This window comes from Phoenix dactylifera, chromosome 2 (genome assembly GCF_051530095.1).
Source record: "Phoenix dactylifera cultivar Ajwa chromosome 2, Ajwa_hap1_PhDact_Kaust_v1.1, whole genome shotgun sequence".
NCBI lineage: Eukaryota > Viridiplantae > Streptophyta > Magnoliopsida > Arecales > Arecaceae > Phoenix > Phoenix dactylifera.
In genome coordinates, this window is record NC_143191.1 from 5,599,057 (window position 1) to 5,626,926 (window position 27,870).

Consider the following 27,870-nt stretch of genomic DNA (forward strand, 5'->3'; position numbering starts at 1 on the left):
TTCGCTTCTTCGTGGCAAATTAAACCAAGCATCGAATAATAAATATTTGTTTCTTCGGCTCTTGGTCGATCCTGTAGGACGCTTTGAGCGGAGAGGTCTGGCCGAGGTCGGCTCGGCCTTTTGTAAGGTCCGAGATCGGTTCGGCCTTTTGTAAGGTCCGAGGTCGGATGGGTGCTCGGCGGGACCAAGATCTTGCATGTTCGGTGCTGATGTTTATTTGGCTGAAATTGAGTGGTCCCATATTATGAGTAGGATGGTTTATTTTGGCCCCCATCAAGGGCTTTCATATTTTCAACCCACAAAATTATTCATCAACTTTTTTGATAGTTTTTGGCTGGTTAAACAAACAACTCTCTTTTACCCACCACTTGGCAGCATCCAAGCCCCTCTACCTGGATTAATGTACTTAGCACAACATCCTGTTTTTGGCATGGAATTTCAGCAAATCTAATTTATTAATTAAGTCTACTCAGTACTTTATTTTGATGAGCACAGAGGGGAGCTAGCTGCCACTTGCCAGGCTAGTGCATTTAGGAATTAAATATCCCCATATAGATTACTTCCTTACTTAAATGAAAAAATTATCCCGGCAAGTTGGAGTTCTTTTTTTTTCATGAATATCTTTTTAAAAATTTAATTTTATATAAATATTCTATTAAAATTTATATTTATTTTTATATTGTCATAAAATACTATTTATACACAAATATTTTTTTAATATAACAATTTTGCTAACACTATTAATAAAAAATATATTTTTTAATTAAAAATAAAAAAATTTAAAATTATTTTTTATCTTTCATCATAATTTTTTTATAAATATATTTTTTACATATCTACCTATTAAGAATATTTTAGTTATTTAAATATAAAATTATTAATTTTTTAATGAGGTTAGATGCGTGAGTACATATAAAAAATATGGTTAAAAAATTAAAATAATAAAATAAGTGTTGTATGGGATATATATATATATATATATATATATATATATATATATATGTAAATATTAATTTGAGAAGAGTATTTACACAAAATTTAATATTTAGGGGGTATTTATGGAAAAAAAACCAATAAATTATTACCTTTGCCCATTGGGTTCGGGTTGTGTCCTTCGCGCGAAAAAAATATTGATATTTCGACCGCTGGATCGAGACCCGCACAGCTCTCAAAGCATGCCGATAGACTCATCGTCGCAGATCTCAAAGTGTCCATTATGTGATCCAACGGTGGATTCGTCGAAGGAAGAAAAAGCCTTCTTTTGTATGAACTATACAACCCCTGTCTGGCCAAAACAGTCACTCGGTCCCACCTCATTAAAAGTCTCCCTTTTTTCGTTGTATCCCCCCTTGCGTAACAGGGAGGCATAGCCCCACTTAAACCCCTCCCGGCCTCCCCTTGAACGTGGGCAAGAGAGAGAAATAAAAACAGAGAGAGAGAGAGAGAGAGAGAGAATACTGCCTTCTTTTTTCTTCTGAAAAGTCCCTGTTTTACACCTCACCCTACCTCAGCTTTCAACAGCCTTCGATCGAAAATCGAAGCCCGGAAAATAAAGAAAGAGAGGAGGGGGAGGGAAGAAAAGGGGGGAAAAATCATTTCTTTCTCTGCTTATTTCAGAAGGGAAGACCGAAAAGCGCTCCAAAATCCAACCTGTAATCTTTTTACCTGCTGCTTTTCTCGTCGATTTTGAGGGCTCGAGGAGGATGAGCGAGTTCGATGTCTTCGATTCCCTTCCGGCGTAGTCGCAGCGGGTTTGGTTCTTCATGGCAAAGCGAGTCTATCAAGTTTGGAAGGGAAACAATGTAAGATACGGCCTTTCTCCCCCTCTTTTTCGTGTTGTTTTCGGCGTATTATTCAGTGTTTGGATTGTTTTTGTGTCGATTTAGAGGGGTTTTGGTTAATTTGGCGAGTACTGGTTGATTTGGGGTTTTGGGGGGATTTGGGTATTGGGTGTGGTGGGATTCTGCTGGAATATGCTGGACTTTGGTTGGGGTTGTTGTCGTTTCATTGGTAATTGAATTGGGTTTTGCTAGATTTTGTGATTTTGGTGGATTTCACTGCTCGAAAGGGTAAAATCAATTCTTGTCGGTACTGAGAATATAATTTGTTCGATGCCATGATATAGGAGTAGGATGTGTAAAATATTATGGTTGTTTAGTTTGAGCGTTCGTGAAATTTAAATGCTTAGTGTTAGCTTGACTAATAGTTGTATCCGGGGTTGTTGGCCGTTTGATTTGATTCTTGTGTAACAAATGATTTGACCTTGCTTTGCTTGTAATAAATGGAGTAACTTTATACTGGTTTGAGTTTCTGTTGAAGTCAGTCAAGCATGTGTATTCAGCTACAGATGGCATCTTATCCAAACTTATTTGCCATTGGATTTATGTTTCCGACAGTGCCACAAGTTCCTATCACAAGTTTCGTTCTTCAGAATAATGTGCTCCTAATCCTGCCTATGCTACTTCCATTCATTTTTCCCCCTTTCCAATCCTGCATCTGTAACAGCCTTCTTATCAGGCTTCTAAGGTCTATGTTCTACATTGTTTACTAATCAACGTTGGCTCTCCATTAGTTTATCATTTTGTAGTTGCTTCTCTTAAGCTTCCTAGTTCCTACAGTGTACTCATCCAGTCCTAGGATATCCTGTGTTCCCTGGATACTTGCATGGTTCTCATAGTCCATGCTGGATACATATCTGAAGAATCAGCTAAATGTGAGATATTTGGAATTTGGATACTCATCAAATGCTTTAGCAGCGGTTTGTGAATTGGTAGGGTTGGATTCTTCCAACAATGACTTTGACTTCACTATGATATGTGTTAGAGAAGGCAAGTTTTTGTTATTTTTCCAGAACAAAACTTATTATTTCTGAAATCGTTAAGCTAATTTGGGACTTTGGTCAAAAACATGGATACCAAAAGACCTCAACAAATAATATCTTTTAATTTTTTTAACAATATAATTTAATATGCTTATGCAACATTTGATTAAATTGGTTGAAATTATTCCTTCTTTTGAAATATCCCAGCATCTCTTTTTTCTGGTTGCCGACTTAGATGCTCGGACATGTGTTTGAATCTGACTCTCGCATTTGTGTCATTAATTTCTGGTGTCTGCTACATCCATCCTATAAATGTGTTTTCTTAATGAGTAATGGTATTGTTAAAAATGTCAAAACCTACTGTCCTAAGGCATATGCACAATGGTCTTGTTGATATATAACCCTTGTATCTTCTCATATGGTTTTATGCATTGTTCTTTGAGGAAGCTGCCGAGGCTCCTAGACAGTCCCACTTTAGGTGATCTGGCAGCCCAACCACATCAGTACATGCTGTTTTCATTAATTTTAGGCAGGGCAGCTTCCCAAGTTCCTAGATTGGGATCGAAGTGGACCACCATGCACAAAGGCCGCGCAGTATTCAAGTTGTTGCTTAGTCTATAGCTCACCACCTAAAGGCAGCTGCACCAAGATTTGTTCTTTCAATTTTCAAACAATGATAAAGAGACCTTCCCTTTGCCGCCTCTTGATTCTCTCCATATGATGTTTTAGATAGAGATGCAAGGAAAGTGCATAAAAGAAAATGTTAACTGTTTTTCTGCACCTACATAGTCTCCCTTTCCTCAAAATTCTGAAGATATTGCCGTGGAATTTAAAAGTAAATTGGTATACTACAATATCTATTAAAGTTTAATAAGTTTTGCAATCTTAGCTTCGTGCATCTGCCTTTTCACCTAAATACTTGGCCTGGACCTTTTATGAGGGTCAATTTGTAGGGAACTTGAAGTTTTTTGGTGCTTTATAACAGTTTGATATTCCCAAATCCCATCTCCCCCATCATTATCATTGTTTCAATTCATTATGGGTCTGTCCTTTGGGTCTTCTATTCATATTGTATAAAGGATGTGAAGATGTTACATTACTCAGGAAACATCTTTTCACTGTCTAGGAACATCCTTCATTCACACCTATGGGATCATTTTTAAGATGTATATGATTTTTTTAACAAGTTGAGATAACATTTTAATTGTCTAATTCATTTCTTAAATTTTTTAATCACTGAAACAAGGAATGTTCTCAGCCTCTTTTGATGTACAATGGATTTTTGTTGCTAACTTTGGTCCTTTCTTTAGTAAATTGAGCTCTACACTAGTCTTTTAGTATTGAAAATTACTATTTCTTTCGATTATTCGTAAGTTTCTTTACATTTTTGGAATTCAGGATTGAATTATTTTTCAGTTTTGTTTTCCAATCTTCTGAGTTCTAACAGCTAGGGCTTTAGAAGGGTTTACCTTGAGATTTGTAGGTTAGTTCAGAATTTTGATTATTTCAGGAAGCTTTTAGTATAAAGGACATAGATCATTATTACAATTGTTGATGAAGATAAATTCCTACTTCCAATCTCAAATAGTTGGAGAATGGCTTGACTATTATGTTTACTATAATGCTAGCAGAGTTTCTTGATGGGATGACTCTTTTGGGATTTTTTAAGTTTAAAAACAGATCTGATATCGATGGAGTTACTGAGCTACAGATCTTTTGACTTTAAGCTAGGTTCTATTTAGTATTTTTTTTAGGGTTTTTTGCATGGATACCCTTCTAAATATCGAATTTTGCGTGAATATCCTTTCAAAATTGATATTTGCATGTATACCCTTGTAAAACTCTGTTATTGTACAAATATCCCTAATATAATTGTTGTTCTAACGATGTTAAAAAAATCACATTTATATTAATTAAAAATAAAATAAAAATTTAAAATGACGTTATTACCCTTACTCTTCCCTCCCCACCTCCAACCCCCCTGCTTTGGCTTCCCCAACAGTGCCTTACTCTTCCCTCCCCTCCCCTCCCCTCCACACCCCCTCCGAGGTGCCCGGCTTCAGAAGACAGCTGTTCTTGTGCCACAAGAAGAAGAAGACAGGAGCTCCACATAGCTGTGCTTTGCTTCAGAATCTCTTGGGCCCAGAAGAGAGAGAGAGAGGGAGAGAGAGAGGACTGCTGGTTTGAGTTGGAAAGAAGGTGGCTTGTCTAAGGACCAGAAATGATGCTAAGTAGGTGGCTTTAACAGCACTGATCGAGTTGGTGGTAATGGAAACAGAAAAAGAGAAACAAAATCAGGATAAAGGCTGCACAAAGCCACCTAAAATCCAGCAAAAGCTCAGAGAAATGAGTTTGCTTTGTGATAACAAGCAAGAGAGTCGCTTCTTTTTTTTGTGTGTGGGCGGTGGTACTATTGGTCGTTTTTAAGTGAATTTATGGTGGGTTTTCAAGGCAGACAGGAAGGAGATATGGGTTTCTTAGGAGCTTGTTAGCTTGCTCCCATGGCCTTATTATTCTCTAAAGGGATGGGAAATGCTAGCCAATGAGGAAGGAGAACAGGGAGGAAGGAGATCGCGAGCGAGCTGCATCGCGTTCTCGGGCCGACCTCGCTCCCCATGGCCTGCGGGATCTTGATCTCGCTCCCCATGGCCATCGCGATCCCAATCCCGATACGCCGGGGGCGGGCGGGGGGGGGGGGAGCCGGGCGCCGCGGTGGTGTAGGGTTGGGGCGGGGGGAAGCTAGGCGTCGGGGGGGGGGGGGTCGTGGGGGGGTGGGAAGCCAGGCGCTGGGGGGGAGGTGGGGGGTGTGAGAAGGGTGAGGCTAATAACGCGATTTCAAATTTTAACTTTATTTTTAATTAACATAAATATGATTTTTTTTTTAACACCGTTAGAACAACCGTTATATTAAGGGTATTTGTACAATAACAGAGTTTTATGAGGGTATACATGCAAATATCAATTTTCGAAGGGTATTCACGCAAAATCCTATATTTAGAAGGGTATCCATGCAAAAAACCCTTTTTTTTATTTCTGTATTTTGTCTTGAATAACTAATCTTGGTTATCTATGTCTATGGTACATATTGATTTTGCTGTAAGATGTTATATGCAACGTAATGGCTAGAAGGTTGATCAGTGTAAAGGTAGTAATGGCTAAAAGGTTGATTAGTGCAAATGTACTTGTTCTTGAGAAACCCTTTGTGTGCCTTTCGAGCTTAAAAAAAGGAAACAGAATGTCTGCTGCAAACAATGTGATACTAAAAGTGCTTTCTTAAGAAGAAAAGCGACAAGACCTTTAGTTTTTGCTTATTCTAATAGATATGAAAAGAGAAATATTGTAGGCCTTTTTAGCCTTGCTCAGTTACCAATTAGGGGCGTAATTTTGAGATCGTGCTTGATTTGTTTACCATTATTTCAAGCTCAATTCAATATTGATTTCAAACTGAGCTGAAAACAAGTCTAATTGACCAACCAGATAATCCTAAAATGAGCTGAAATCAAATTGATTCTAGCTTGAATCATAGATTAGTTCAAGCTTGAATCATAGATTAGTTCAAGATTGATTTCAAGTTTTTTGCAAACTTGAATCAATATTTAATTGATTCAAAGGATAAGCAAAATACCAAGGTTTTAAAATCCGGTATCTGGTGTGGGACCGGTTTTCAGTCGGACTGGTACGGTATCAGTCCATCCCATTCTGGCACACTAGTACGAGGTTGTGTCCTGGTACTGTATCAGAATTCCCATATGTCCGATTTTCTATATTTTTATTTTTTTCCTATTTTTTGTGTTTCTTTGTCGATAAGCCTATTTCGCTCTCTCTCTTTTTTTTTTTGTATTTTTAGTGGTTTAGTTTTATTTCATTGGTATGTGATGTTGGAGTGCCATGGTTATGCGCATACTGTAAATGCACATGGTACAATTTGTCATCCTCAAATTTCATTTATTTTATTTATTATTAATCTAATCCAAAAATAACAAAAATAATTCATAAAAAAATATATGTTAAAAGATAACTATATTGTAGGATGTTGTCCACCCTACAACATATTCGAAATTCATGCCAAATAGTAAAAGGTTTGGTGACTTTCCCTAATTTTCCCACTATGTGCCAATTTTTGGACATAAAAAAAAGTGGGGGAAGAGGCTCATTGCCAGTGGAATTGCTGCCAGTTTTCTCTTTTTTAAAACTGAAAACTGAAATGGTGCTTTTGTTTTTCCTAAATTTATAAAATATGTTTGCAATGGATGATTGTTTTTAAAAATATAAACATAAATTCTATAAGCAGTAGTTTTGGTGGCAGTGGCAATAATGGGGGCAGTTATGATGGAGGTGGTGGTAATGATGGCGGTTGGGGTCAAACAAAACATGTTTCTCTTTTTTTAAAAAAAGTGAAGCCACTTTTAATAGCTTTCACATTTTTTAAAATACCAGGCAAGAGTTTTCTAAAAACAAAAAAGAGAAAATTACTCTACCAAATAGGTTTTTTATCTTGATTTCTTGTTTTAGTTTTGAAAAACTGAAAACTAGAAATTGCAGTGATACTTGCCAAGGCCTATGTTGAATTCATTATTGACATAGTCAACAATGTCCAGACAACTGCTTATGATTTTATTGAAGAAAATTTAAAGGATAGCAAATTTTTGTGTAAAGCTTTTTATATACTATATTATAAGATGGAGGAATATGCTGTATATAATATTCCATCTATCAAATTCAGTGACTAAAATATGCTTAGTATTTATTGAGAAAAAAAAATGATGTAGGTTCAATTAATATTTCTTTCATGCACACGCACTTTGAAATCAAAATTTGTATTCAAATTCTTTATTATGATCAAGTTTTGTTTTCAGATTGGGGACATACATTAGTTGGAGTCTTAAAAAAATAACTCGACCAAATGTCTTAACTTTTGTCACACAAGAAACCCAAATTAGTAGGAATCCTAAACAAAAAAGCCATTGCGCTTTATCTCTCTTTATCTCTCTCACTTCCCATCTGAATTCCTGTAGAAAAAAATTCTCCCAACCTGCTCCTCTTTTCTCTCTCTTCCTCCTTCCCCAACCTGTCCCCCTCTTTCGCTCTCTCTCCCCTTCTTTCACGTCCACCCTTCATGTGCAAAAGTTTTGTAAGTACTAAGAAATTGAATATCCATTTTCAAAATATTATTCCATTTTTTTATTTTTATATTTTTTGTGCATTCAATTTTTCTATTTTTTCAATAATTCAAGGGAGTAAAATGTGTCCTTTCTTCAGTAGTTTCTCGAGACATGCATTGTGTGTGCCTTAGTTTTTTTGTTTATTAACTTTGTCTTTTGGATTTATTTTTATTTTATATATGTTTATATTTTAAATATAATTCAATAACTTATAACTGTATTTTCATTTTTATTAGTTCCTTTTACACATGCAATGCATGTGCCCATATTGCTAGTTGTCTTAAAAGGTCATAGGAACAGCAACATTATGGTGCTGCCATACTGCATGTTCTAGAGTGATGATGAAGACAAGATGCCTACACCAAATTCTACTTCAAATTAACAGAGAGATGGTATCTTTTGGTTTGTAGATATCATCTTCTGCATTTCAATCTAAACTAGAGCCAAAGATGGTACTTGTTTAATTCAATAATTAGAGAGATTTTTTTCTCTCTAGTTCTCTATCAGACACCCAAAGAGATAGGATTAGGAGTTCTTGAGATATTGAAGTAGATTTGTAGCTTCATTAGGATCCATCATAGAGCTAAAATTGTATTCGGAGGCTGTAATTGTTGTAGTTTTTTCTTTTAACCTCTAAAATTTTTGTGGGTTTATAATTTGTTTTTGTTCTTGGGCTAGAAGTTACAATTTAGTCTGAATTACATCCCAGACTGTAGGCTTTTACTTGAGTTATGAGAGTTCCTCTTAATAGTAACTTTTTAGGTGGCTCAAATTGATTTGTAGTTCAGCTTACTGAAAGAGTTCGTTTCGCAATATCTTTCAGATATTAATCAATCTAAGACTAGATGAAAATGTATATATCATGATCTTTCCGATTGGTTTATTTGAGTCTATGATCTGTATTGCTTCCAATGCCATTCAGTGTAAACCATTTATAGTCATGACATTTGTCGTTATCATATCACACTGTTGTCTGAAAGCTTTCTTCTTAGGTTGGACTGTGCCTTCAACTCCCAGTGGGTCACCATGCCACATGTATAGATGCTGATTATGCTCCATGATGTTTTTCTACATATCATTCTATCTCACTTGCTTCCGAATTCTGTCAGTAGTCTTGTTCGCAATTTATATGTATCTGTCATTTTTGGTGCTTTTTGTTATTTGGGAAACTCTTATGATCTTGCCTGCAAGCATTATCTTAACTCATCTTTTAAATCAAGGTCTTGGTTATCTCTCATCTAGGCATTTGTCATAGTTGTGCCATGTTAGCAGGGGCAGAGCCATGCTGGCAGCTTGGTGCCTTTTTTTTTTTTGAAGGGAGGGAGGGGGGGGGGGGGGGGGGGGAGGGCAGAAATTTCTAGTATTTTTTTCTCACCGTATTGCTTGGCCTCTCCATTCTATAACACGTGGCCTCCAGAAATTTCTTGTAAATTTTTCTTATCGTATTGCTTGGCCCCTCCATTCTTTAACACGTGCCCCCCTAAAATTTCAAAAGATATCCATTGGCCCCCCATGTGCTTCTCAACCTGCACAAGACTGACCATGCTCTCTTGAAACACCCTAAAATTTCAAAAGATTTGCTTTGAAAAAGAAAAGAATTTCCCATAGTGAGTTCCAATATAACTTGGACATTGTTTTCCATAAAAATCTGCTTGAAAGAAATTTAAATATGAAGTGGCTTTCATAGTTTACCTTGGTAGCAATTTTTTCTCCCAAATTTGCACCTCTTTTTCCATTTTCTTTGTTGCCCTTATTGCCAGGCTAGTCTCCCCTCCTATGTAGAGAAGAAACCCGTCTTGTTTGATATCATAAGAATATGAGACCATTTTTTTCATTTTTATAGTTCTCAATCAGCCTATAAAGTTTTTATTTTGTAATAGATGGTACGTGCATTTTAGTCCTTATTTGGATATTCTGATTTATGGAATACTTTAATAAGAAAATATTATGTGGGTTGTTGATGTTATTTGCACAAGAATGGTATTTTTCTTTTAACATATGATATTGCTGAAATTATTAAAATGTTAGTAGCATTGTATAGGGAAATCAAATACAAAAGACTCAATCCTTTTAGTCAATTGTATCAATAATGACATTTTTTTCCACAAAAACTTGGCCCCCTCTAAAATTGAATCCTAGTTCCACCCCTGCATGTTAGTACATTTGTTTGCTTTCCCTTTTCTACAAGGGATCTATGATGTTCCTTGGGATCAATCCATCTTTCTTGTGGTAAATGTACGACTCACATTAACTTGAGGTCTTCCTTTTTTGTAAATAATTGTCTGCTGTGTATATATTACATTTTAGACATGCCATATATGATTCAAGTGCTTGCCACTTGCATACTGTCTCATTGTTTATATAAGGTTGAGCATAAATTGCAAGTACATGCCATGGGCTCTATGCTTGAGTTCCTTAATACAGCATGGTGATGATTTTATTTATTTATTTATTCATTTATAAGGGGGCACCAACATTAATGAATAAATGATAAAATCCATGAATAAATTGTGAGTAATTAAATAGTTACCAATTAGTTTGGTTATCAAGAATAATTTAAAGAACCATTCAATATTGGGAATAATTGAAAAAAATTCAATAATTGAGAAGACATTGATTAACATTTACCTTATAAACTTAAATAATGCCATATAACTATATTGAATGATTTTTTAGGAATAAACTATATTGAATAATTAATTAAAAAATGGTCTCTAGAGAACTTATTGTGTCCAATGGTTTCTTACTCATTGATCATTTGCAATTTTATTCTTCTTATAGCTTTTTCCCTGTTTTGTTAGAAAAAGATATTGAAAAAGAAAGAATTTATGATCTGTAATCTGATCCAGTTCCATCTGATCCAACCACCTCTACTGTTCATGTTATGAACCTCATATTACTAACAATTTTTCACCCCTCCCCCTTCTTCACATGGGGACATGGTATCGCATCTGCTTTAGCATGGTTTCTCGGTCTGCAGGATGTGAGTCCTTTGTATTTGTATATACTTAGCTTTTGAATTATCTTGAAGTGCATTACTTTCTTATAATTTTTATTGCATCTGTGGTCACAATTATGAGTTGAGCTCTGAAAAATTATCTTGTCGATGTGTTTCAAATTGCTTCATTTATCTTATAAATGTTTACTTTTATATTGGAACCACAAATGGACGAATTTCTGTGTATTTTTTCCTTTGAAGATCTAACATATGACACACTTAACTGGCTCGTTTTTTTCTGAAAGTTGGTCATGGGTCATATCTGTGACTTTTAATCCTTTTATTCACTAAAGCTGTTTCATCTAAGTGGTGCTTGTTATATGGAAGAGCTTTAACCTTAAAACTGCTTTCTATCTTTTGTCATTTTTCTACCTGACATGTTATTGTGATTATCTTGGCCTTTCATGCTCTGCCACATGTAACACTATAACATCTAGCAATGTCTGCCTAATTGCTTTTCTATCATGTCTTGAACTTTTGGTGCAATGCTGTTCTTTGGTGGTTGTCATGATTTTAGCATGCCAGAGGGTTGAGCATGAAATATGATTGGTTGCTATTTTGAAGTCACCACTTGATATATCACTTGTTCCCCTCATATTATGATTTCAAAATGTCATGCATTCGTTTGGAAATGATATTTGAAACACATTAGTATATTATAGAGTAGCTAATGATGTAAAAGATTTAATAGCAGCTTATGACCCGTGGAAAGAGTTATGGTGACCTTTTCATCCTTAATTAACAGATGTTTAACTTGTATGTTTTTCTTCTGCAGGTATTCATCTTCAGGGGAAGGCTGATATTTGGTCCTGATGCTAGGTCACTGTTTATCACTATTTCGCTCATCGTTGTTCCCGTTGTTATCTTCTGTGTCTTTGTTGGGAGACATCTTCTCCACAAGTTTCATCCCTATAATGCAGGATATGCGGTCTTGGTGGTTGCAATAGCCTTTACAATCCACGTTAGTACTCTTTGCCCATTTGAAACCCAGAACTTTAAGGCATTGCTTTTCAAGCGAAGCTTCATAGCCAGTTGCCTTATAATGCCTGAATGCTAACCAGTATTAATAAAATAAACAAATAATCGTCTTATCTTTGTTGAACATGATGTTTGTGTTTTTCTCATTACAAAGTGAGCAGACCATTAGTTTTTCTTTTTCTTTTCCATTTAATGAGTGAGATTGTACTAATTTACCAAACTGATGGGATGCCCCTTGTTTTATATTGGTTTTGGTTATGGTTCGTAATTCTTTCTTGTTGAGAGATCAATAAAACTCTTACCTGAGTACAAGTACACTCATAAAATAAGCAGTTTCTGCCTAGGCCAAGGTGTTCTTGCATTGCAGCTAAACATGAAATATGAGCAGCATCTTTAAATTTCAGGTTAACAGCATTGTCTCCCTTATCTTCTTTTTTAACACTAATCGAAAAGTAAGAGAATCACATAGTTAAATCTAATTATGAAGTGAATTTGGCATAAAAAATCCACTTATTATTCAGTTGCAATAAAAGGTTGGATTAATATTTTTTGCAGAGCAATACACTTGTATACGCATCGACTGAGTTTCTGAAACCCAATTACTAAACACCTGATACATGTATTTTAGGTATCTGATGCACATTTATTTTGACTACTGTCTTGCACCTACTTAGAACCATGGACAAAATAGTCTGGGGATGCCTAAATATGTATCATTTTGCAAAGAAAGATAATAAATCTTTTCTTGCAAAATCAATGATTAAGTGGTTTTTTAATGCAAAATCCCCAATTGTGAATCTATTTTTTTTGTCTGTGAAGCATTTGAATTGTTGTAGTGCATTTTGCAGTCCTGTAACCTCAACAATTCATTTCTCGAGTAACACAAAAAGATTTCTCTTTGTATGGTTTATTATCAAAATTCCTTCATTTCACTATCAATAATAGCTTGTGGCCTTCATTTATTGTCTCATTTGCATACTCAATAGTTATTCTGAGTTTGAAAATTTATTTTATAGTCGGTATCATTTGATCCTCAGCTAGTTCTTGTATGCATTACGTTTGATTGGTGAATCTTCTTGATCATGAGACAATTTCATTAAATCTTTATAGATTTTTCTTTTTTAATAGCTTTTCATCTTTTGACACATATATGCATGCCTTACTGGAGCTTTTTAAGAATTTTAGCAACAATTTCCATCATAAAATATATTTTTTTAGATAGAGTATCAGAAATAGTATGCCTTTTACTAGAACTAGCATTGTGTCTTTTTCAAACTCAAACATTGATAATGGGAACATTCCTCCATATTATTGCACACGTAATATTAATCTTGAACTTTTGTGGTAAAACCCACACATACACAAAATCATATTGTGAATTTTTGCCAAATTCTCTTGTCTAGATTTTGTTACTGCTGCTGGTGACTTCAGCTCGAGATCCCGGTATTGTACCACGTGCTTCACACCCTCCAGAAGAGGAATTCTCTTATGATACTTCTGAGGTTGGTGGGAGGCATACACCCAGTCTACAATTTCCCCGCATTAAAGAAGTAATGGTTCATGGAAAGGCTGTGAAAGTAAAATATTGCGATACCTGTATGGTTTATCGCCCTCCACGTTGTTCTCACTGCTCCATATGCAATAATTGTGTGGAACGCTTTGATCATCACTGCCCCTGGGTGGGACAATGCATTGGACAGGTACGTTGCATGACTTGATGTATTCATCTTTTTATCATGAAAATGTACAAAACACTTGCTTTACTTCTTTGGCCATTGAAACAAGCAAAAATATGGTAAGCATGTGGTACAAGTCCATCATATTGATCAAGTTGATTGCTTACCTTTAACACCTAATGGAACATTTTTCTTTCACAAAATATGTATGCAGTTGTTTTGAACTTGTATTTTGTTTAGTTAGTTAGATGGACAATTAGTATTATTACCAAAAATGCATGATACGTGTTGTAGTTACACACTTTGTAGATTATAAGATTCCACTTCAACAGTTATTTAACTTTTAAGGGTGTTTTTCTCAAAGCATATCCTAGAAATTATTGCATTTTGCTGGGTTTTGATATATGCATTAATGCTGTTTTAATATTGCAATATGTATGATTACTGTAATAAAAACACAAAATGATAATCGTAACCACAACCATCAGGCCCGGGGTCAACAATTTGTCAGCTTTTGGGTACATAGTTGCTTCCCTCAGTGTTACTAGCAGCATTTTCATATTTTCTCATAAAACTTTTATTCATGTCAGCTGACACTCAAGCACTTTCTTGATCCCATTTTAAGCTTATGCTCAAATATATAAAAAAGTATGCGAGGCTATATTAAATATGTTACCGGTAATTTGTTTGAAGAATTATGGTTCTATCCATCATATTAGTTAATTATCCAAATATTTTTTTCATTTATTTATGGGCTTAAAATCAATTATATTATTTAGCTGATATTTCCTAATTTTTCTAGAAGATCTCCCAAATTGAGTCCTAGAGCACATATGCAATTCATTGAGCCCCAGTATTTATTTACTTTCATGGTAGCTATCTACTAGAAAGTCAATTCAAAGAAAATGATTCCGCATATTCGAAACAAAATCTTAAATTGAATAAATATAAAGATAAACATAGATGATTTCTAAGAATGTTTATTTTAGTCCTGCTAAGCTAAAAATGTTGGTTCCTTCTCATGATATACAAAAGATCTTTCCCCTGTATCTTTGTGTTCTTCTGATTTTGAATTTATAAATCTTGATGAATTTTTCTTCTGATTTCTTAACACAATTGTAATATGCATGATACCAAACTCTGTTGAACTTGAGCGGCATAAGTTGTTTTTGATTTGTAAAACATTGTTCTTACCAAATGAGGCATATCGGACATTAACTACACGAGTTTTGTGTTCATGCCATGGACATAGACATGTATGTAAAAGCTGTGTCCATTCATGTGTTTGATCGCCATCCAGCATCCTTTGTCGCTACTCTCCTTGAACTCTATGGTCCCTGAGATGTTGGTCAATCTACAGTTTATATTTTTGTGAATTCAGTGGACCTATGGAAACATGCCAGGAAACAGAAAATTGCAGTTGTTGACTTCATAAAAGTAGAAGGTATAATTTTTGTTTTAGATAAAGAAGTGATTAGGTGCCATCTTGTTATCTGAGGAATGTTATCTTCTTCTGCAGACTGCACTATAGTGCATCTCCATTGAGCTTCCAAGCCCTCCACTTGGGTTATCTGGTTTTATATGATCCATTGAGGCCTTTCAGTTCCTTTTGTTCAATCTTATCCTGCTTTACCTTTTAAAGCCTGTTGTCAGCTTTAGTCAGCTTTACCCTGCCTCTTATCAACTTGGTCCTTTGTTTTTGAGATGTGCTAGTGCTGCAAATTTGACATTTCCTTATGTGCTTTATGCATAGCGTCCATAATTGATATTGATATGGTGCTATGTCTGATGTCTTATGGAAATTATCACCTAATTTTGTACCTCTTGAGAATTATATGACCTGATTTATTATGTACATGACCATTTTGGGCAAGGAATGCAAAATTATGTCAAACCGGCCGGTTTGGGGCATACTAAACTGGACCAGTCGGCTGTCGGCACGATTCAAACAATTAATTCAGTTCAATATAATCCTTCTATGTTTCGATTGTTCCTAGCCTCCACCTAGCTTTTCGCATTATCATTTCTCCCTCGAGCTCGAGAACTTTGCCTCCCCCTGTGCTCGGACCTTGATGGTGAGAGGCGTCAAAGGTACGGGTCCTCACCCCCACCCCCCCTCTCCCTCTCTCCTTGACACACAGGGTTAGGGTTAGGGTTTTGAGCCCCCCACCTCTGAAGATGAGGGCTTTTGAGCCCTCCTTTTCTCCTTCTTCCTCTTTCTCTCCCTCCCTTTCCTTTTCTCTCCCTCCCTTCCTATACTCCCCCCCCCCCCCCCAAAAAAAAAAAAAAAAAACTCTCTTTTTAGTGCTACCGCCCCCCTCCCTATCCTGCTCTTCATGTTGGAATAGGGGAGAGTGGGTGTTTTTTTTTTTTCAATTTTCGGATTTTGAATTGAAGTCGGCACACATCCTTTGCCAACTTCAGTTCAAAATCTGAAAAAAATAAAGAGGCCTAGTTGCCCCGTGCACGGTCCTAGTATCGGTTGGAATTTTGATTCTAGGGTTTCGTAATATATTTCTTCCATTATTGTCTTTTGATTTCTAATTCGCTCGTGTATAATTGTATTTATCTCCTTCATGATTCTTGCACTTAAGCAACTTTTCTGTCCTTATTTTGTCTTATTTTCTTCTCATGCTTTGTAGTGGTGTATAACTTTACATATAATCAAATCTATCAAGTTCTTATTTATAAGTCTGCTAATCTTGTGGGTTTATCTTTGTGCAGCGCAATTATCGATACTTTTTCTTTTTCGTTTCTTCCTCAACTCTTCTCTGCATCTATGTGTTTGCAATGTCTGCACTGTACATCAAGTTTCTTATGGATAACGATTATCCTACAGTATGGAAGGCAATCAAAAAGTCTCCTGCGTCCCTGATACTGATGATCTATTGCTTCATTTCCCTGTGGTTTGTTGGTGGTCTCACTGGATTTCATTTATACCTTATTGGTACTAACCAGGTGAATCCCTTTCTTCCTGCTTGCTTGGGTTCATTGCATGTTATTTATTTATTTATTAGTTTTCTAGTATCTCTGCAGTTTGTTTGATAAGTATAGATACTTGAGTTTTGATTATGATATGCAGACAATATGATGCACCATTAAAATATTAGCATCGGTAGAAAGTTTAAGTAGAATTATGATAAGGTGGCACATAAAACCATTAGGACCATAAAATATGTTGAGGTATATCTCTGTTAACTTAGAGTTTCTTTTATTGAAATTATTTTAAGAAAGGAAAACAGATCAATTGACGCAAGAATCGCAAAATTTTGTAATGTTGGTTTTAACAATACACGTTTTTCATATTGCATCTTGGACGACTTCACATAATTTTTGCATTAAACAATCATGCTCTTGTACAGCGGATGCATTGTGCCTTTTCCATCTGCATTGCATTGTGCTTTTTCTCAGCTTAAAATGTACATTAACCAGTTTTCTGTTCTGCAGACAACCTATGAGAATTTCCGATACAGAGCAGACAACAGGTCCAATGTCTATAACCTGGGTTGTCTGAATAACTTCTTAGAAGTTTTCTGCACAAAGATCAAACCATCTAGAAACAACTTTCGAGCCTATGTACAGGAAGAAGTTGCAAGACCTCCCACAATCAGCCGTGCTAGGGAGGTAGAAGATGAACCAGCTGGTGGCCCGCGTGCAAAAGTCGAAGATGATCTTGAGTTAGGTGGGGATCTATTGAAGATCTCCCAGCGTCGTAATTATGAAGAGGTAGATGAGGAGATGGGTGGCAGAAACAGCAATGGGATCCACAGTGTTCTCTCAGAGTCCGAACTTGTGATAGATCCAGACACTCAAGCTCCGGTTAGTAGAAGCGAGGTGAGGGACTCGAGCTTGGGTAGGACAAGCAGGAACTGGGATATCTTACCGGACGTTATGGCAACCAGTTCTTCCGCCACTGAAGGTGGAGTGCCATTACAAAAGGATGCACGTTAGTCAGTCATACACCTATTTATACTGTGAAAAGCTGGGATACTATCAGATGCTCGGATCCTATAAAAGGAAGAAAAGGGAAAAAAAAATGAAGGGAAAGAAAGAAAAGGCAGGAGGGCTTCTGCACTTGAACTGGTCTTTTAGGTGTAACAAGCTTCATTTGTTCTTGCAGTAGGGCATGTATGTGTTGATGTTTAGTTCAGTTGAAGAAGTGAAGGAATTTGAAAGCCCTAGCTGGCTGCTTCTTTTTTTTCGTTTTCTTTTTCTATTTTGCTGTTTATGTTATACTTTGATCTGTGGATTCTCTGAATTGTGGCATATTCTTTCTGTAAAGCACTGTTGTAGTAGGATGTCCGATGTTATCCATATTTTTTACCTCCTCTTTTATCCAAAATTAAAGTACATGAAATAGGTTGTCTCTGGATGCTAAGGAATTCCATTTGTTGGTCTCTTCTTGTCCTTTGATGATATCCTTTGCCTCAAGGATGCGGGATATCTCAAATTTGCAAGTTGCTGACTTGCTGGTCTTTGTCTGAGATAAGTGACAGTTCGTGTTGCATCCATGACATTATACGCTATTATTTTGCTTTTGCATGGGGGGGATTTGAAATTTTTTCATCGTATTGCCAAAGTATTGAAGAACAGTTCTCTGAATTTCAGTTCTCATATGCCGAATGACATCTGATGCTTTATTCCTGTGTGTACTGATCGGCGGATAACAATTTTATATTCCCAAAGTTTATACTAATGATTCTGAATTTTAACAAAATGATTTGAGCTTAGGACGTTAAGCAAAACAATTTACTCAAAATTTTGAGGAAACGATGAATCCAGGAGTCCCCTCATTGGCTATCTGGTGCTGTTTGTGAAGACACTTTCCTCCATCTAGTTCTCAGTGAAAGTCCAAAAAAAAAAGGCCTTGGTTTGCAGCTGCCTCGCCCTACCCACTTAAGGACTGCAAGAATAACTATGCATGCTATATTGGAAGAATACCTTGATGTTTAGAGCAGCAGTGAATGGTGATAGATGATACTCAGAGCAACCATGGTGATAGCAGCAGTATCAGTATTCTGCTAAAGAGAGAGAGAGAGAGATGGGCGGTAGCAATAGAAGTAATTTCTCATGATCACCTCTTTCAAATCTTTCGTTGTTGCAACTGTGTTTAATGAATCACATTAACTAGATCTGGAAAGTTTTCAGTTTTCAGTTTCAGTTTTAAAAAAAAAGCCCTAATCAATCGCACCACCCCCAAAGTTCATTTCTTTGTTATTATGTCACCATTTGAAGATGGCAAGAATGTGAAGATGACATTACCAAGGTTTTCATCTTTTGTAGCAATGTCGGTCGAATAGATTACAATACAGTCAAAATTCTCATCTATTCATGCATGAATTGGAAGGATCGGTTTTCCAATTATAACCATCCATGATGATAACAGCTGCGATCGGATGAGCCCTACAAACACAATCATGTCTATTGTTCTAATTATGAATAGCCATGATTGGAAAACCGGCATTGACATATGAACCAAAGAGGATCCAACCTCATTGTTGTTAGGCAAATGTGATGGTGCCCTAGGAATCAAGAGACGGTCATCACTCTAAGAAGACAAGGATATTCTTTTGTATACCCTCAAAATATAGTTTACTTAAAATAGTATATTTAACATAACAAAAGTAATTATTTTTCAAGGGAATACTTTAAAATTTACCCAAGAACATATAGGCCAGTTTACTTCAGCAAATATCATGTACACATGGCAGCATACTAGTAAATAGTGGAACTCAACTAATCCACTAATTACACAAGGACCTAACGTTAAGTTTCTTTTTAACATATTTGCATGTAAGGACAATCAAATGCCGTATCTATGTGCAACACCCGGCGGTAAACCTAAAAATAATCTCGACCTAACCAGGGATCTGTAAATAATGTTTCTCAGACACAGTAGTGCATTAAAGACTGCAAATCATTTGCCACATCTATATGAAACTGGTATATAATGGACTTAACAATTATTTAGGATCTATACAGGAGCGTATACGTAATTTTTTATTTAATATTTTTCTCCTCCGTCGAGCGCACATTACTTACAAATGGAGGGAGGATTCTCAAACGCGCCTGGGCGCCAAAATTTCAGAAGCTTCTCCCAGAAGAAGCCCGCGGTCCGCCAAACCAGACCCTAATTTTAAATCTTCCCGTCAACTCCATTTAAACCCCCCTTCTATTCTACGCTCTCCCCTCCCGATACCATCGCTTGCTCTCCCCTATTTCCTTATCGTCTATCTGTTCGACGGAATTCCCCACCGAGGAGAAAGCCTAATCCAAAACCCCTCCAAGTCTTCTATCGCTGGAGGATTCGAGATGTATGTGGTGAAGAGGGACGGGCGGCGGGAGGCCGTCCACTTCGACAAGATCACAGCGAGGCTTAAGAAGCTGAGCTACGGCCTGAGCCCGGAGCACTGCGATCCCGTGCTTGTGTCCCAGAAGGTATGCGCCGGGGTCTACAAGGGCGTCACCACCAGCCAACTTGACGAGCTCGCCGCCGAGACCGCTGCCGCCATGACTGCTAGCCACCCCGACTACGCCTCGGTATTCCTTTTTCTCCCATCTATCCAATGATGTGGGATGTATTACTGTTTTATCTCTTTGTTCCGATTGCCAAGGTTGCTTCTTTTTTTTCCCCTTTCTTCCAGCTTGCCGCTAGGATTGCAGTCTCGAATCTTCACAAGAACACGAAGAAGTCGTTCTCAGAGACGTAATGGTCTATCCCTTTTTTGGCTGTTTAATTTTGGTTTGTTTTGTTTCCAAAATTTCTTGGATTTGGGGTTTTGTTGATGATAAATGTGGTTTCAGGGTCAAGATGATGTACAATCACATCAATGAGAGATCTGGGCAGGAGGCCTCTTTGATTGCTGATGATGTTTATGAGATCATCATGAAGGTGATCTAGCTTTGACCTCAATGAAATTTATCATTTTTTTTGTTGATTTTCGTATCCTGTAGTAATCCAACTGATAGTCTTTACCCAGTGCCATTATTTTGTTTTATTAAGCTACCTTCTTAAAGCCAAAGGTTTAAAGCTTGTTGGTGGTTGGAACAGTTATCGTTATGTTGCAATTAAGATGTGCCACCTTTATAGCTGCACTGTCTATGCTCTAATATTCAGTTGTAATAATCCTGTGTGATGGCATAATTGTCATTCATGATTCTGGCTTAGCATGTCTTGGTTTCTTTAATTAATTGATGATTTTGTATGAATTAGATTTTAGACATTTCTCGTATTATATTTGATTATATATGGTTGAGTGCCTAGAGTTTTTGATGATTCCAGCAGTTATCAAGTTATTCAAACAGAGAGTTTTCCACTCTCTCTCTCTCTCTATCTTTGTGTGTCTGAGCAATAAGTTTTAAGAATTCTCAGATTGCTATGTATGACCCCCGCCAGTGGGTAACAATAACTAGGCATATGACCCTCGCCAGTGGGTAAAAGTAACTTGGCTTTACGACCCCCGCCAGTGGGTAATACTAACTGGAAGATGACCCTGCAGTGGTAAAGGTCTTGTCGTGGGAATAAGAGCGGCCATAGCTACACTACCATCCGAGAGTACGGATTTCAAAGCATGGAATAATGGCAAAAGCATTAACTTGACCTATAGTATGATCAAAATGTACTCTACTGCAAAATGTTACATGTGATTATTAATCATCCAAATGCTTGCCAGTTACATTTCTATTAGCTATTGTAAAAATCTATGATATAAGTTGGAGTAATTTCTTGTAATTGTATCAATTTCAGAATGCTGCTCGTTTGGACAGTGAGATAATTTATGACCGAGATTTCGATTATGACTACTTTGGATTTAAAACTCTCGAGAGGTCCTATCTCTTAAAAGTTTCTGGAAAAGTAGTAGAAAGGCCGCAGCACATGCTGATGAGAGTTGCTGTTGGAATCCACAAGGATGATATTGACTCTGCAATCAGAACATATCATTTGATGTCTCAGCGGTGGTTCACTCATGCATCACCTACCTTGTTTAATTCAGGGACTCCTAGGCCTCAAGTATTATAAGCTAAACTCATATTTTTCACAAATTAAAGCTTGCTGTAATCTGTTTATTTATATATCTTGATGAAAATTTTCAGTTAAGCAGCTGCTTCTTGGTTTGCATGAAAGATGATAGCATTGAGGGAATATATGATACTTTAAAGGAATGTGCTGTTATAAGCAAATCTGCTGGAGGAATTGGCATATCTGCTCACAATATTCGTGCAACTGGTAGTTATATCCGTGGGACAAATGGGACATCTAATGGCATTGTTCCAATGTTGAGGGTTTTTAATGATACTGCTCGTTATGTTGATCAAGGGGGTGGCAAGAGAAAAGGTAATTTGGTTACTAGTCAGTAAATGACTTTCACTTAGCTCGTAGTTTGGTATGATTTTAGATTGCTGAACTTCATTTCACGCCTAGGTGCATTTGCGGTGTATTTGGAGCCTTGGCATGCTGATATTTTTGAATTCCTTGATCTTAGAAAGAATCATGGAAAGGTATTGTTCATAACTTCTCAAGTACCACTGTTTGTTCACACAACTTTTTACTGTATTTTTTTTTTTTTTGGAATTCAGTTAATCTTTCTTCCTTCTATTTTAACATTATTTTGATACTTATTCATTACATGAGATAGTGGATGGAAGATGAAATGTGGCTGATACTCTTTAACTCATGGCTTTATGTAGTATCTTTTATTCATGAAGGAATTTTATGTGTTTCCTACACATGAAAACTTCCATAGGTTCCTCTTTTCCCTTTGGATCTGTTCTAAATTAGTGGATGGTAGTAATTGAGAATTCTCATCTTTCTGAAAAAATAGTACTGTGCTTCAATTCTCGTGTTCTGTTTCAAAATATTAACACTATTGATGAAATCAGGGTTTTTCTGGGTAGAAAAAAACTCAGTGTCATTGGAGGGATTTGAATAGTATTTTTCCATTGTATTTGGGTTGTTAGTTTAGTCCGAATCAAATCCAAATGCTTCACCTAACCAGTTAGCTAACTAGCAAGTTAACTTGGATTTTTCCTCTTGTTTCTTGTTCAGCACACCCAAACATAATTTTTCATGAGCTTGGGTACATAAATAGTTCAAGATGCACGCCCTTGATGTATCTAGTACGCTTTGGATAAGGATGCTTGTTAGATACTACTAGGATATGTGTCAAATATATAAGAATCCTGATACTAAAACAAATACAAAAAGGATTTGCATATTTTCTGGGTAGATCCAAGATACTACTTGATATGTACAGGTATGAGAGGGCAGGTTTCTTTTCTTTTCTTTTCATTCTTTGTTCTTGTTTCCTGATGAGTGTTAGCCTTTTAAAGATGAATGAGATGTATAGCTAATTTTAGAATATGAGTTTTCATGTTATCGATGGATATGGATGATATTGATGTTATCCTATGAAGAATAGATTATGTTCATATGCTTTATGGATGTGTCTTACATATGTCCACATATGTTCTTCTCAAAAGAATATAATGATGTACTGTTGTATCCTTGCTGTATCATCCTCTCTCTCTCTCTCTGTGCTTCAAGATTTGTCTTATACATGTTGTATCCCTATCTCATATTTGTCTCCATCTTCATAGTCAAGTTTGAATGCATCAAACTTATTTGTTAAATCTCATTTTGCAAAGAATACGAAGATCCCCATAATATGATGAATAACTACATAGTGATGCATGATGTCTTTGCTTGAACTGTATTAGACAATAAAAATATTGATATTCTTTTAAGATATTTTTGCTTTTTAATGTTCTTTATTTCTTCCCTTGTTATATTTGTCAGAAAGGTTATTGATTTGGTAATATTACATTCTTCTAATTGAATCTTCTGTAACATAAATGCATCTTGAGAAGTCACGGTGAAGATAACTGTGTTCCAATACACATGTTGTAATTCATTCCATGAACCAAAAATTTTATTACATCCATATGATTAAACTTGTTCAGAGTTTAGTACCTCATTGACATACTCTCCAGACATCAACTTATTTGAAAACTTCGATGCTTGTCATAAACTATTCAAGTTTGATATCTTATTAAATGAATGACATCTCTCGCAAAAATATACTATTGCCGCTTAGAGTTACACGATGCAGTAAACCAGCTCTTATCATGCATGTGTGATGTGGCTCCATAAAGGATAACCTGGAATTTCCACCTGTGAACTGTGACTTAATTTCTATTATTTCTTGTAGGAAGAGCACAGAGCTCGAGATCTGTTTTATGCCCTCTGGATTCCTGATTTGTTCATGAAAAGGGTCCAAAGTAATGGACAATGGTCCTTATTTTGCCCTAATGAAGCTCCAGGATTGGCTGATTGTTGGGGTGATGAATTTGAAAAGCTGTACGCAAAGTACGAGAGTGAGGTACTTGGTCTTCCAAATCTTAGATTTAAATATAAATTTAGATTAAAATCACTAATCACTTCTTCCTGCTTTATCAGCTCCAGGGCAAGGCCAAGAAGGTTGTTGCAGCACAGAACCTCTGGTTTGAAGTCCTGAAGTCCCAGATAGAAACTGGGACACCATACATGCTTTTCAAGGTATTCAATGAAAATAAGTCTGATACTCTATAACAACAATTTGTTTCCTGGGTAGTGCATTTGACCTTGGTGTTATTCTGTAGGACACATGTAATAGAAAAAGTAATCAACAGAATTTGGGTACCATCAAGTCTTCAAACTTATGCACCGAGATTATTGAGTTCACAAGTCCTACTGAAACTGCAGTGTGCAATCTGGCATCCATTGCTCTACCTCGTTTTGTTAGGGAGAAGGTTTGTTCTCTGGATCTTTTCTCATGGTTTCAGTGAAAAAAGTAGCATTGATTTTCATGATCATACTGCATTCTAAAAAAAATTTTAATAATACCTTTGTAGGGGGTTTCTATAGAGTCGCATCCATCAAAACTTGTTGGCAGCAGTGGATCAAGGAATAGATATTTTGACTTTGACAAGCTTACTGAGGTGAGTTTTGATTGCTTGCGTCCATGAAAGGCATGCTTGAGACAATGGTTTATCCATGACTATGCTTGAATGATTTAATGTGCTTGTCATCACAGGTTACTGCAATAGTTACTGCCAATCTGGACAAAATAATTGATATTAACTATTACCCAGTTGAATCTGCACGGATATCAAATCTACGACATAGGCCAATAGGCATAGGGGTTCAGGGTTTGGCAGATACGTTCATCTTACTTGGAATGCCTTTTGATTCACCTGAGGTGATTGTGGAGATTTAAGCACTTCCCTATTTTTTTTTGTTTTTTACATGGTGACCTTACTTTGTGACTAAATTAATTGTTACTACAGGCTCAGCAGCTGAACAAGGACATATTTGAGACAATATATTACCATGCTTTGAAAGCTTCTTCAGAGCTTGCTGCAAAAGAAGGCCCTTACGAAACTTATCAAGGAAGTCCAATGAACAAGGTTTTTGTTCAATCACATATTTATTTATATGTTGTACATTTGCTTTCAGCCACTGATTTCCAGTTAAGCTTGTGCAAGACATGGTGACATGGGCACATGCATATCTTTGCATTTTCATATGTTTATCATGTCTGCACATGCATGCATTTATGTTTGCTTTCATCAGTTGTTGAGTAGATAAAGTGCATGTCGATATAGTCTTTTGGTTAAGAATCTAAAAAAATAATCTCAGTATGTTAAGTAATTTTTAAACTGAAATCATTCTATATACCTACTGATGTTATACAAATGTTAGTTAAGGACATTTCTAAATACAAACCCCATACTATATTCATAAGCTTGCTGTTTATGCTGATGTGTAGGGAATTCTTCAACCTGACATGTGGAATGTTACTCCATCTGACCGATGGGATTGGCCTATGCTAAGAGACATGATTTCCAAGAATGGAGTGAGAAACTCCCTTCTTGTTGCTCCTATGCCCACTGCTTCAACTAGCCAAATTCTTGGCAACAATGAGTGTTTTGAGCCATACACATCCAACATCTACAGTCGAAGAGTTCTAAGGTATGCCCTTTTTTTAATTTTATTTTCATGATCAGCACTGGCATTTTGAGATAATATGAAATCCTGCCATGATAACACTTCATTTTTCAGTGGAGAATTTGTTGTAGTGAACAAACATCTCCTGCATGACTTGACTGAAATGGGTCTGTGGTCACCTGCCCTTAAAAACAAAATAATTTATGAGGATGGCTCAGTCCTCAGGATTCAAGAAATTCCAGATCATCTGAAGGCAATTTACAAGTAATATACTTTGCACCAAATAACTCTCTCAATATCTAAGATATTTTTTTCTATTAATTAATGTTAATCTTGCTACATTAGAACTGTGTGGGAGATCAAGCAAAGAACACTAGTTGACATGGCCCTTGATCGTGGATGCTACATTGATCAGAGCCAGAGCCTGAATATCCACATGGATCAACCCAACTTTGGGAAACTGACTTCCTTACATTTCTATGCTTGGTCAAAGGTAGGTGTGTAAACTTTCTATTTTTCATTAATTATCTTGCACCTTTAATATTTGAAGAATATAATTAATTTTTAGATCAGAAAATGTTTTATGGAGTCTCAGTTGTAACTTTTTGAACTTTTTGATGGAAGGGTCTAAAAACTGGGATGTATTATTTGCGTACACGGGCTGCTGCTGATGCGATCAAGTTCACTGTGGATACCTCCATGCTCAAGGTAAAGTTCTGGGCTTTTCATGTTCAAGTTTCAAATTGTTCCTTTTTACCACGGTCACTCTTTTCTTCTGGGTGATATTTTCATTGTTTGTATTGCTGTATGATTCAGAAACCCAAGCCAGTGGATGATGATCTAGAAGACAAAATGACACAGGTTGTTTGCTCCTTGGATAATAGAGAAGAGTGCATGGCATGTGGAAGTTGAAACTCTTGTTGTTCAAGTACTAAGATAATTTTCTTTCAGTGTTATTGCATCCGCTGCATGCTCCCTTGTAAAAAGTTATGGTGTCCATTGTTTATCATTGGCCTCTTGTGGTGTCTTCCTGCCTTTTCTTTAATGAAGAACCATGAAAGGTTTAAGAGATGGTGTAGCATATCCCTGCACTGCTGCTTCAGCTTATGTGGTGCCGTGATGCCAAATCTACTTGCATATGGTATCATAATTGTATTTCTAGCTCTGTATAAATATGGTGAGGATTTACATAGAAATCTCTTCTTTTTTTTTTGTCATTTTATCATTGACTATCTTGCATATTTGGATCAGACAATTCAAATGCAATATATATGTTAAAAATTCTCAATGAACTCCAGATTATGCTGACTTCGTTATGCCATTATGCAAAACCAACTGCAATCTGACCCACAAAGTGTCCTTGTTTTCACTGAAAGAATAGTTTTTGATATTATTGTATGACTAAGAGTGCCTCCTGTCCATGTGTAATGTTACTACTGGATGAGGTTGTATATAGTTTGGATGATTTAGCTGACTTTCGCTATAGAGTTCACTTTAACTTTTGAAATCTGAAGCCTACATTTGGGCTTATTGTCTATCTGCACATCAAGTACAGTTGCAATACTGGGACATTCTTTGGTTCTTACGTCAGTCTTCTGGTTTTGGTTTGTCTAACCTATATGTTGGACATTCTCTTGTGATCTCTTGGATTGTTCTGATGCTGTCCTTAGTAAAAGGATAACTTGCCATCAACTTTGTGAATTGTGATACAGTCAATTGGAGTTGCTGAGATGATGGTTGAAAGTTTATTCTTTGAAAAGATTCCAAAAAATTAGTAAAAGATAAACATGCTTCAAACTGCTGCTGTTTCGCATCTCTTACCCAGTAATGCTTCGGCTATTCAGACTTCAAAATTTAAAGAACTCAAAATAGTTTTTACTCCACCACCCCCACCCTTTTATACAGCTTATAGTAATTACTTAATTTGTTATTCTAATTATTTAGTTATTTGACTTGCTGCTGACTAATTGAGTTAGCTAAATGAAATTGGAGAGTAACAAACTATAAAGTCTACACAGAATAGCAGTTCGAATACTCTCTATGAGATACTCAAGCTTATATGCTTATCATTTCAAATCAGACATGTCGTAAACATCATACCAACATGGTTTGAAATCAAATAGGATCACAAGATAGACATATCAAGCCAACCAGCTTATGAAGCTTATAAAACCTTAATACTGGTCTTGCTGAAGAATTTATGACTGACATCTCTGCTATTGTAAAAAGCAATGCCTGAGGTTGTGTTT

At 36.3% G+C, this 27,870-nt stretch overlaps 2 protein-coding genes across 3 annotated transcripts; both read left to right on the plus strand.

Annotated features, from left to right (window-relative positions):
• Nucleotides 1–1,347: 1,347 nt before the first annotated feature.
• LOC120107513 (protein S-acyltransferase 8-like) lies at nucleotides 1,348–17,977 on the plus strand. The gene is made up of 5 exons (XM_039120806.3): nucleotides 1,348–1,802; nucleotides 11,757–11,942; nucleotides 13,363–13,659; nucleotides 16,360–16,593; nucleotides 17,083–17,977. Exons 1-5 carry the CDS (start codon nucleotides 1,764–1,766, stop codon nucleotides 17,584–17,586), a joined length of 1,260 nt encoding a protein of 419 aa, XP_038976734.1. The 5' UTR covers nucleotides 1,348–1,763; the 3' UTR covers nucleotides 17,587–17,977.
• A 1,606-nt stretch (nucleotides 17,978–19,583) lies between these two features.
• On the plus strand, nucleotides 19,584–26,929 carry LOC103704373 (ribonucleoside-diphosphate reductase large subunit-like). 2 transcript variants are annotated; one of them, XM_088715095.2, is made up of 17 exons: nucleotides 19,584–20,175; nucleotides 20,280–20,341; nucleotides 20,440–20,527; nucleotides 21,383–21,646; nucleotides 21,730–21,970; nucleotides 22,058–22,134; nucleotides 23,844–24,014; nucleotides 24,092–24,190; nucleotides 24,274–24,423; nucleotides 24,526–24,612; nucleotides 24,708–24,872; nucleotides 24,961–25,080; nucleotides 25,443–25,645; nucleotides 25,736–25,885; nucleotides 25,967–26,114; nucleotides 26,246–26,329; nucleotides 26,438–26,929. In XM_088715095.2, the coding sequence occupies exons 1-17, from the start codon at nucleotides 19,948–19,950 to the stop codon at nucleotides 26,531–26,533; spliced, it is 2,433 nt and encodes an 810-aa protein (XP_088571221.2). In that variant the 5' UTR covers nucleotides 19,584–19,947; the 3' UTR covers nucleotides 26,534–26,929. The 2 variants fall into 2 exon arrangements, with proteins under 2 accessions (XP_088571221.2, XP_008785851.3); XM_008787629.6 differs by having other exon boundaries at nucleotides 19,589–20,175; nucleotides 24,098–24,190.
• The last annotated feature ends 941 nt before the right edge of the window (nucleotides 26,930–27,870 follow it).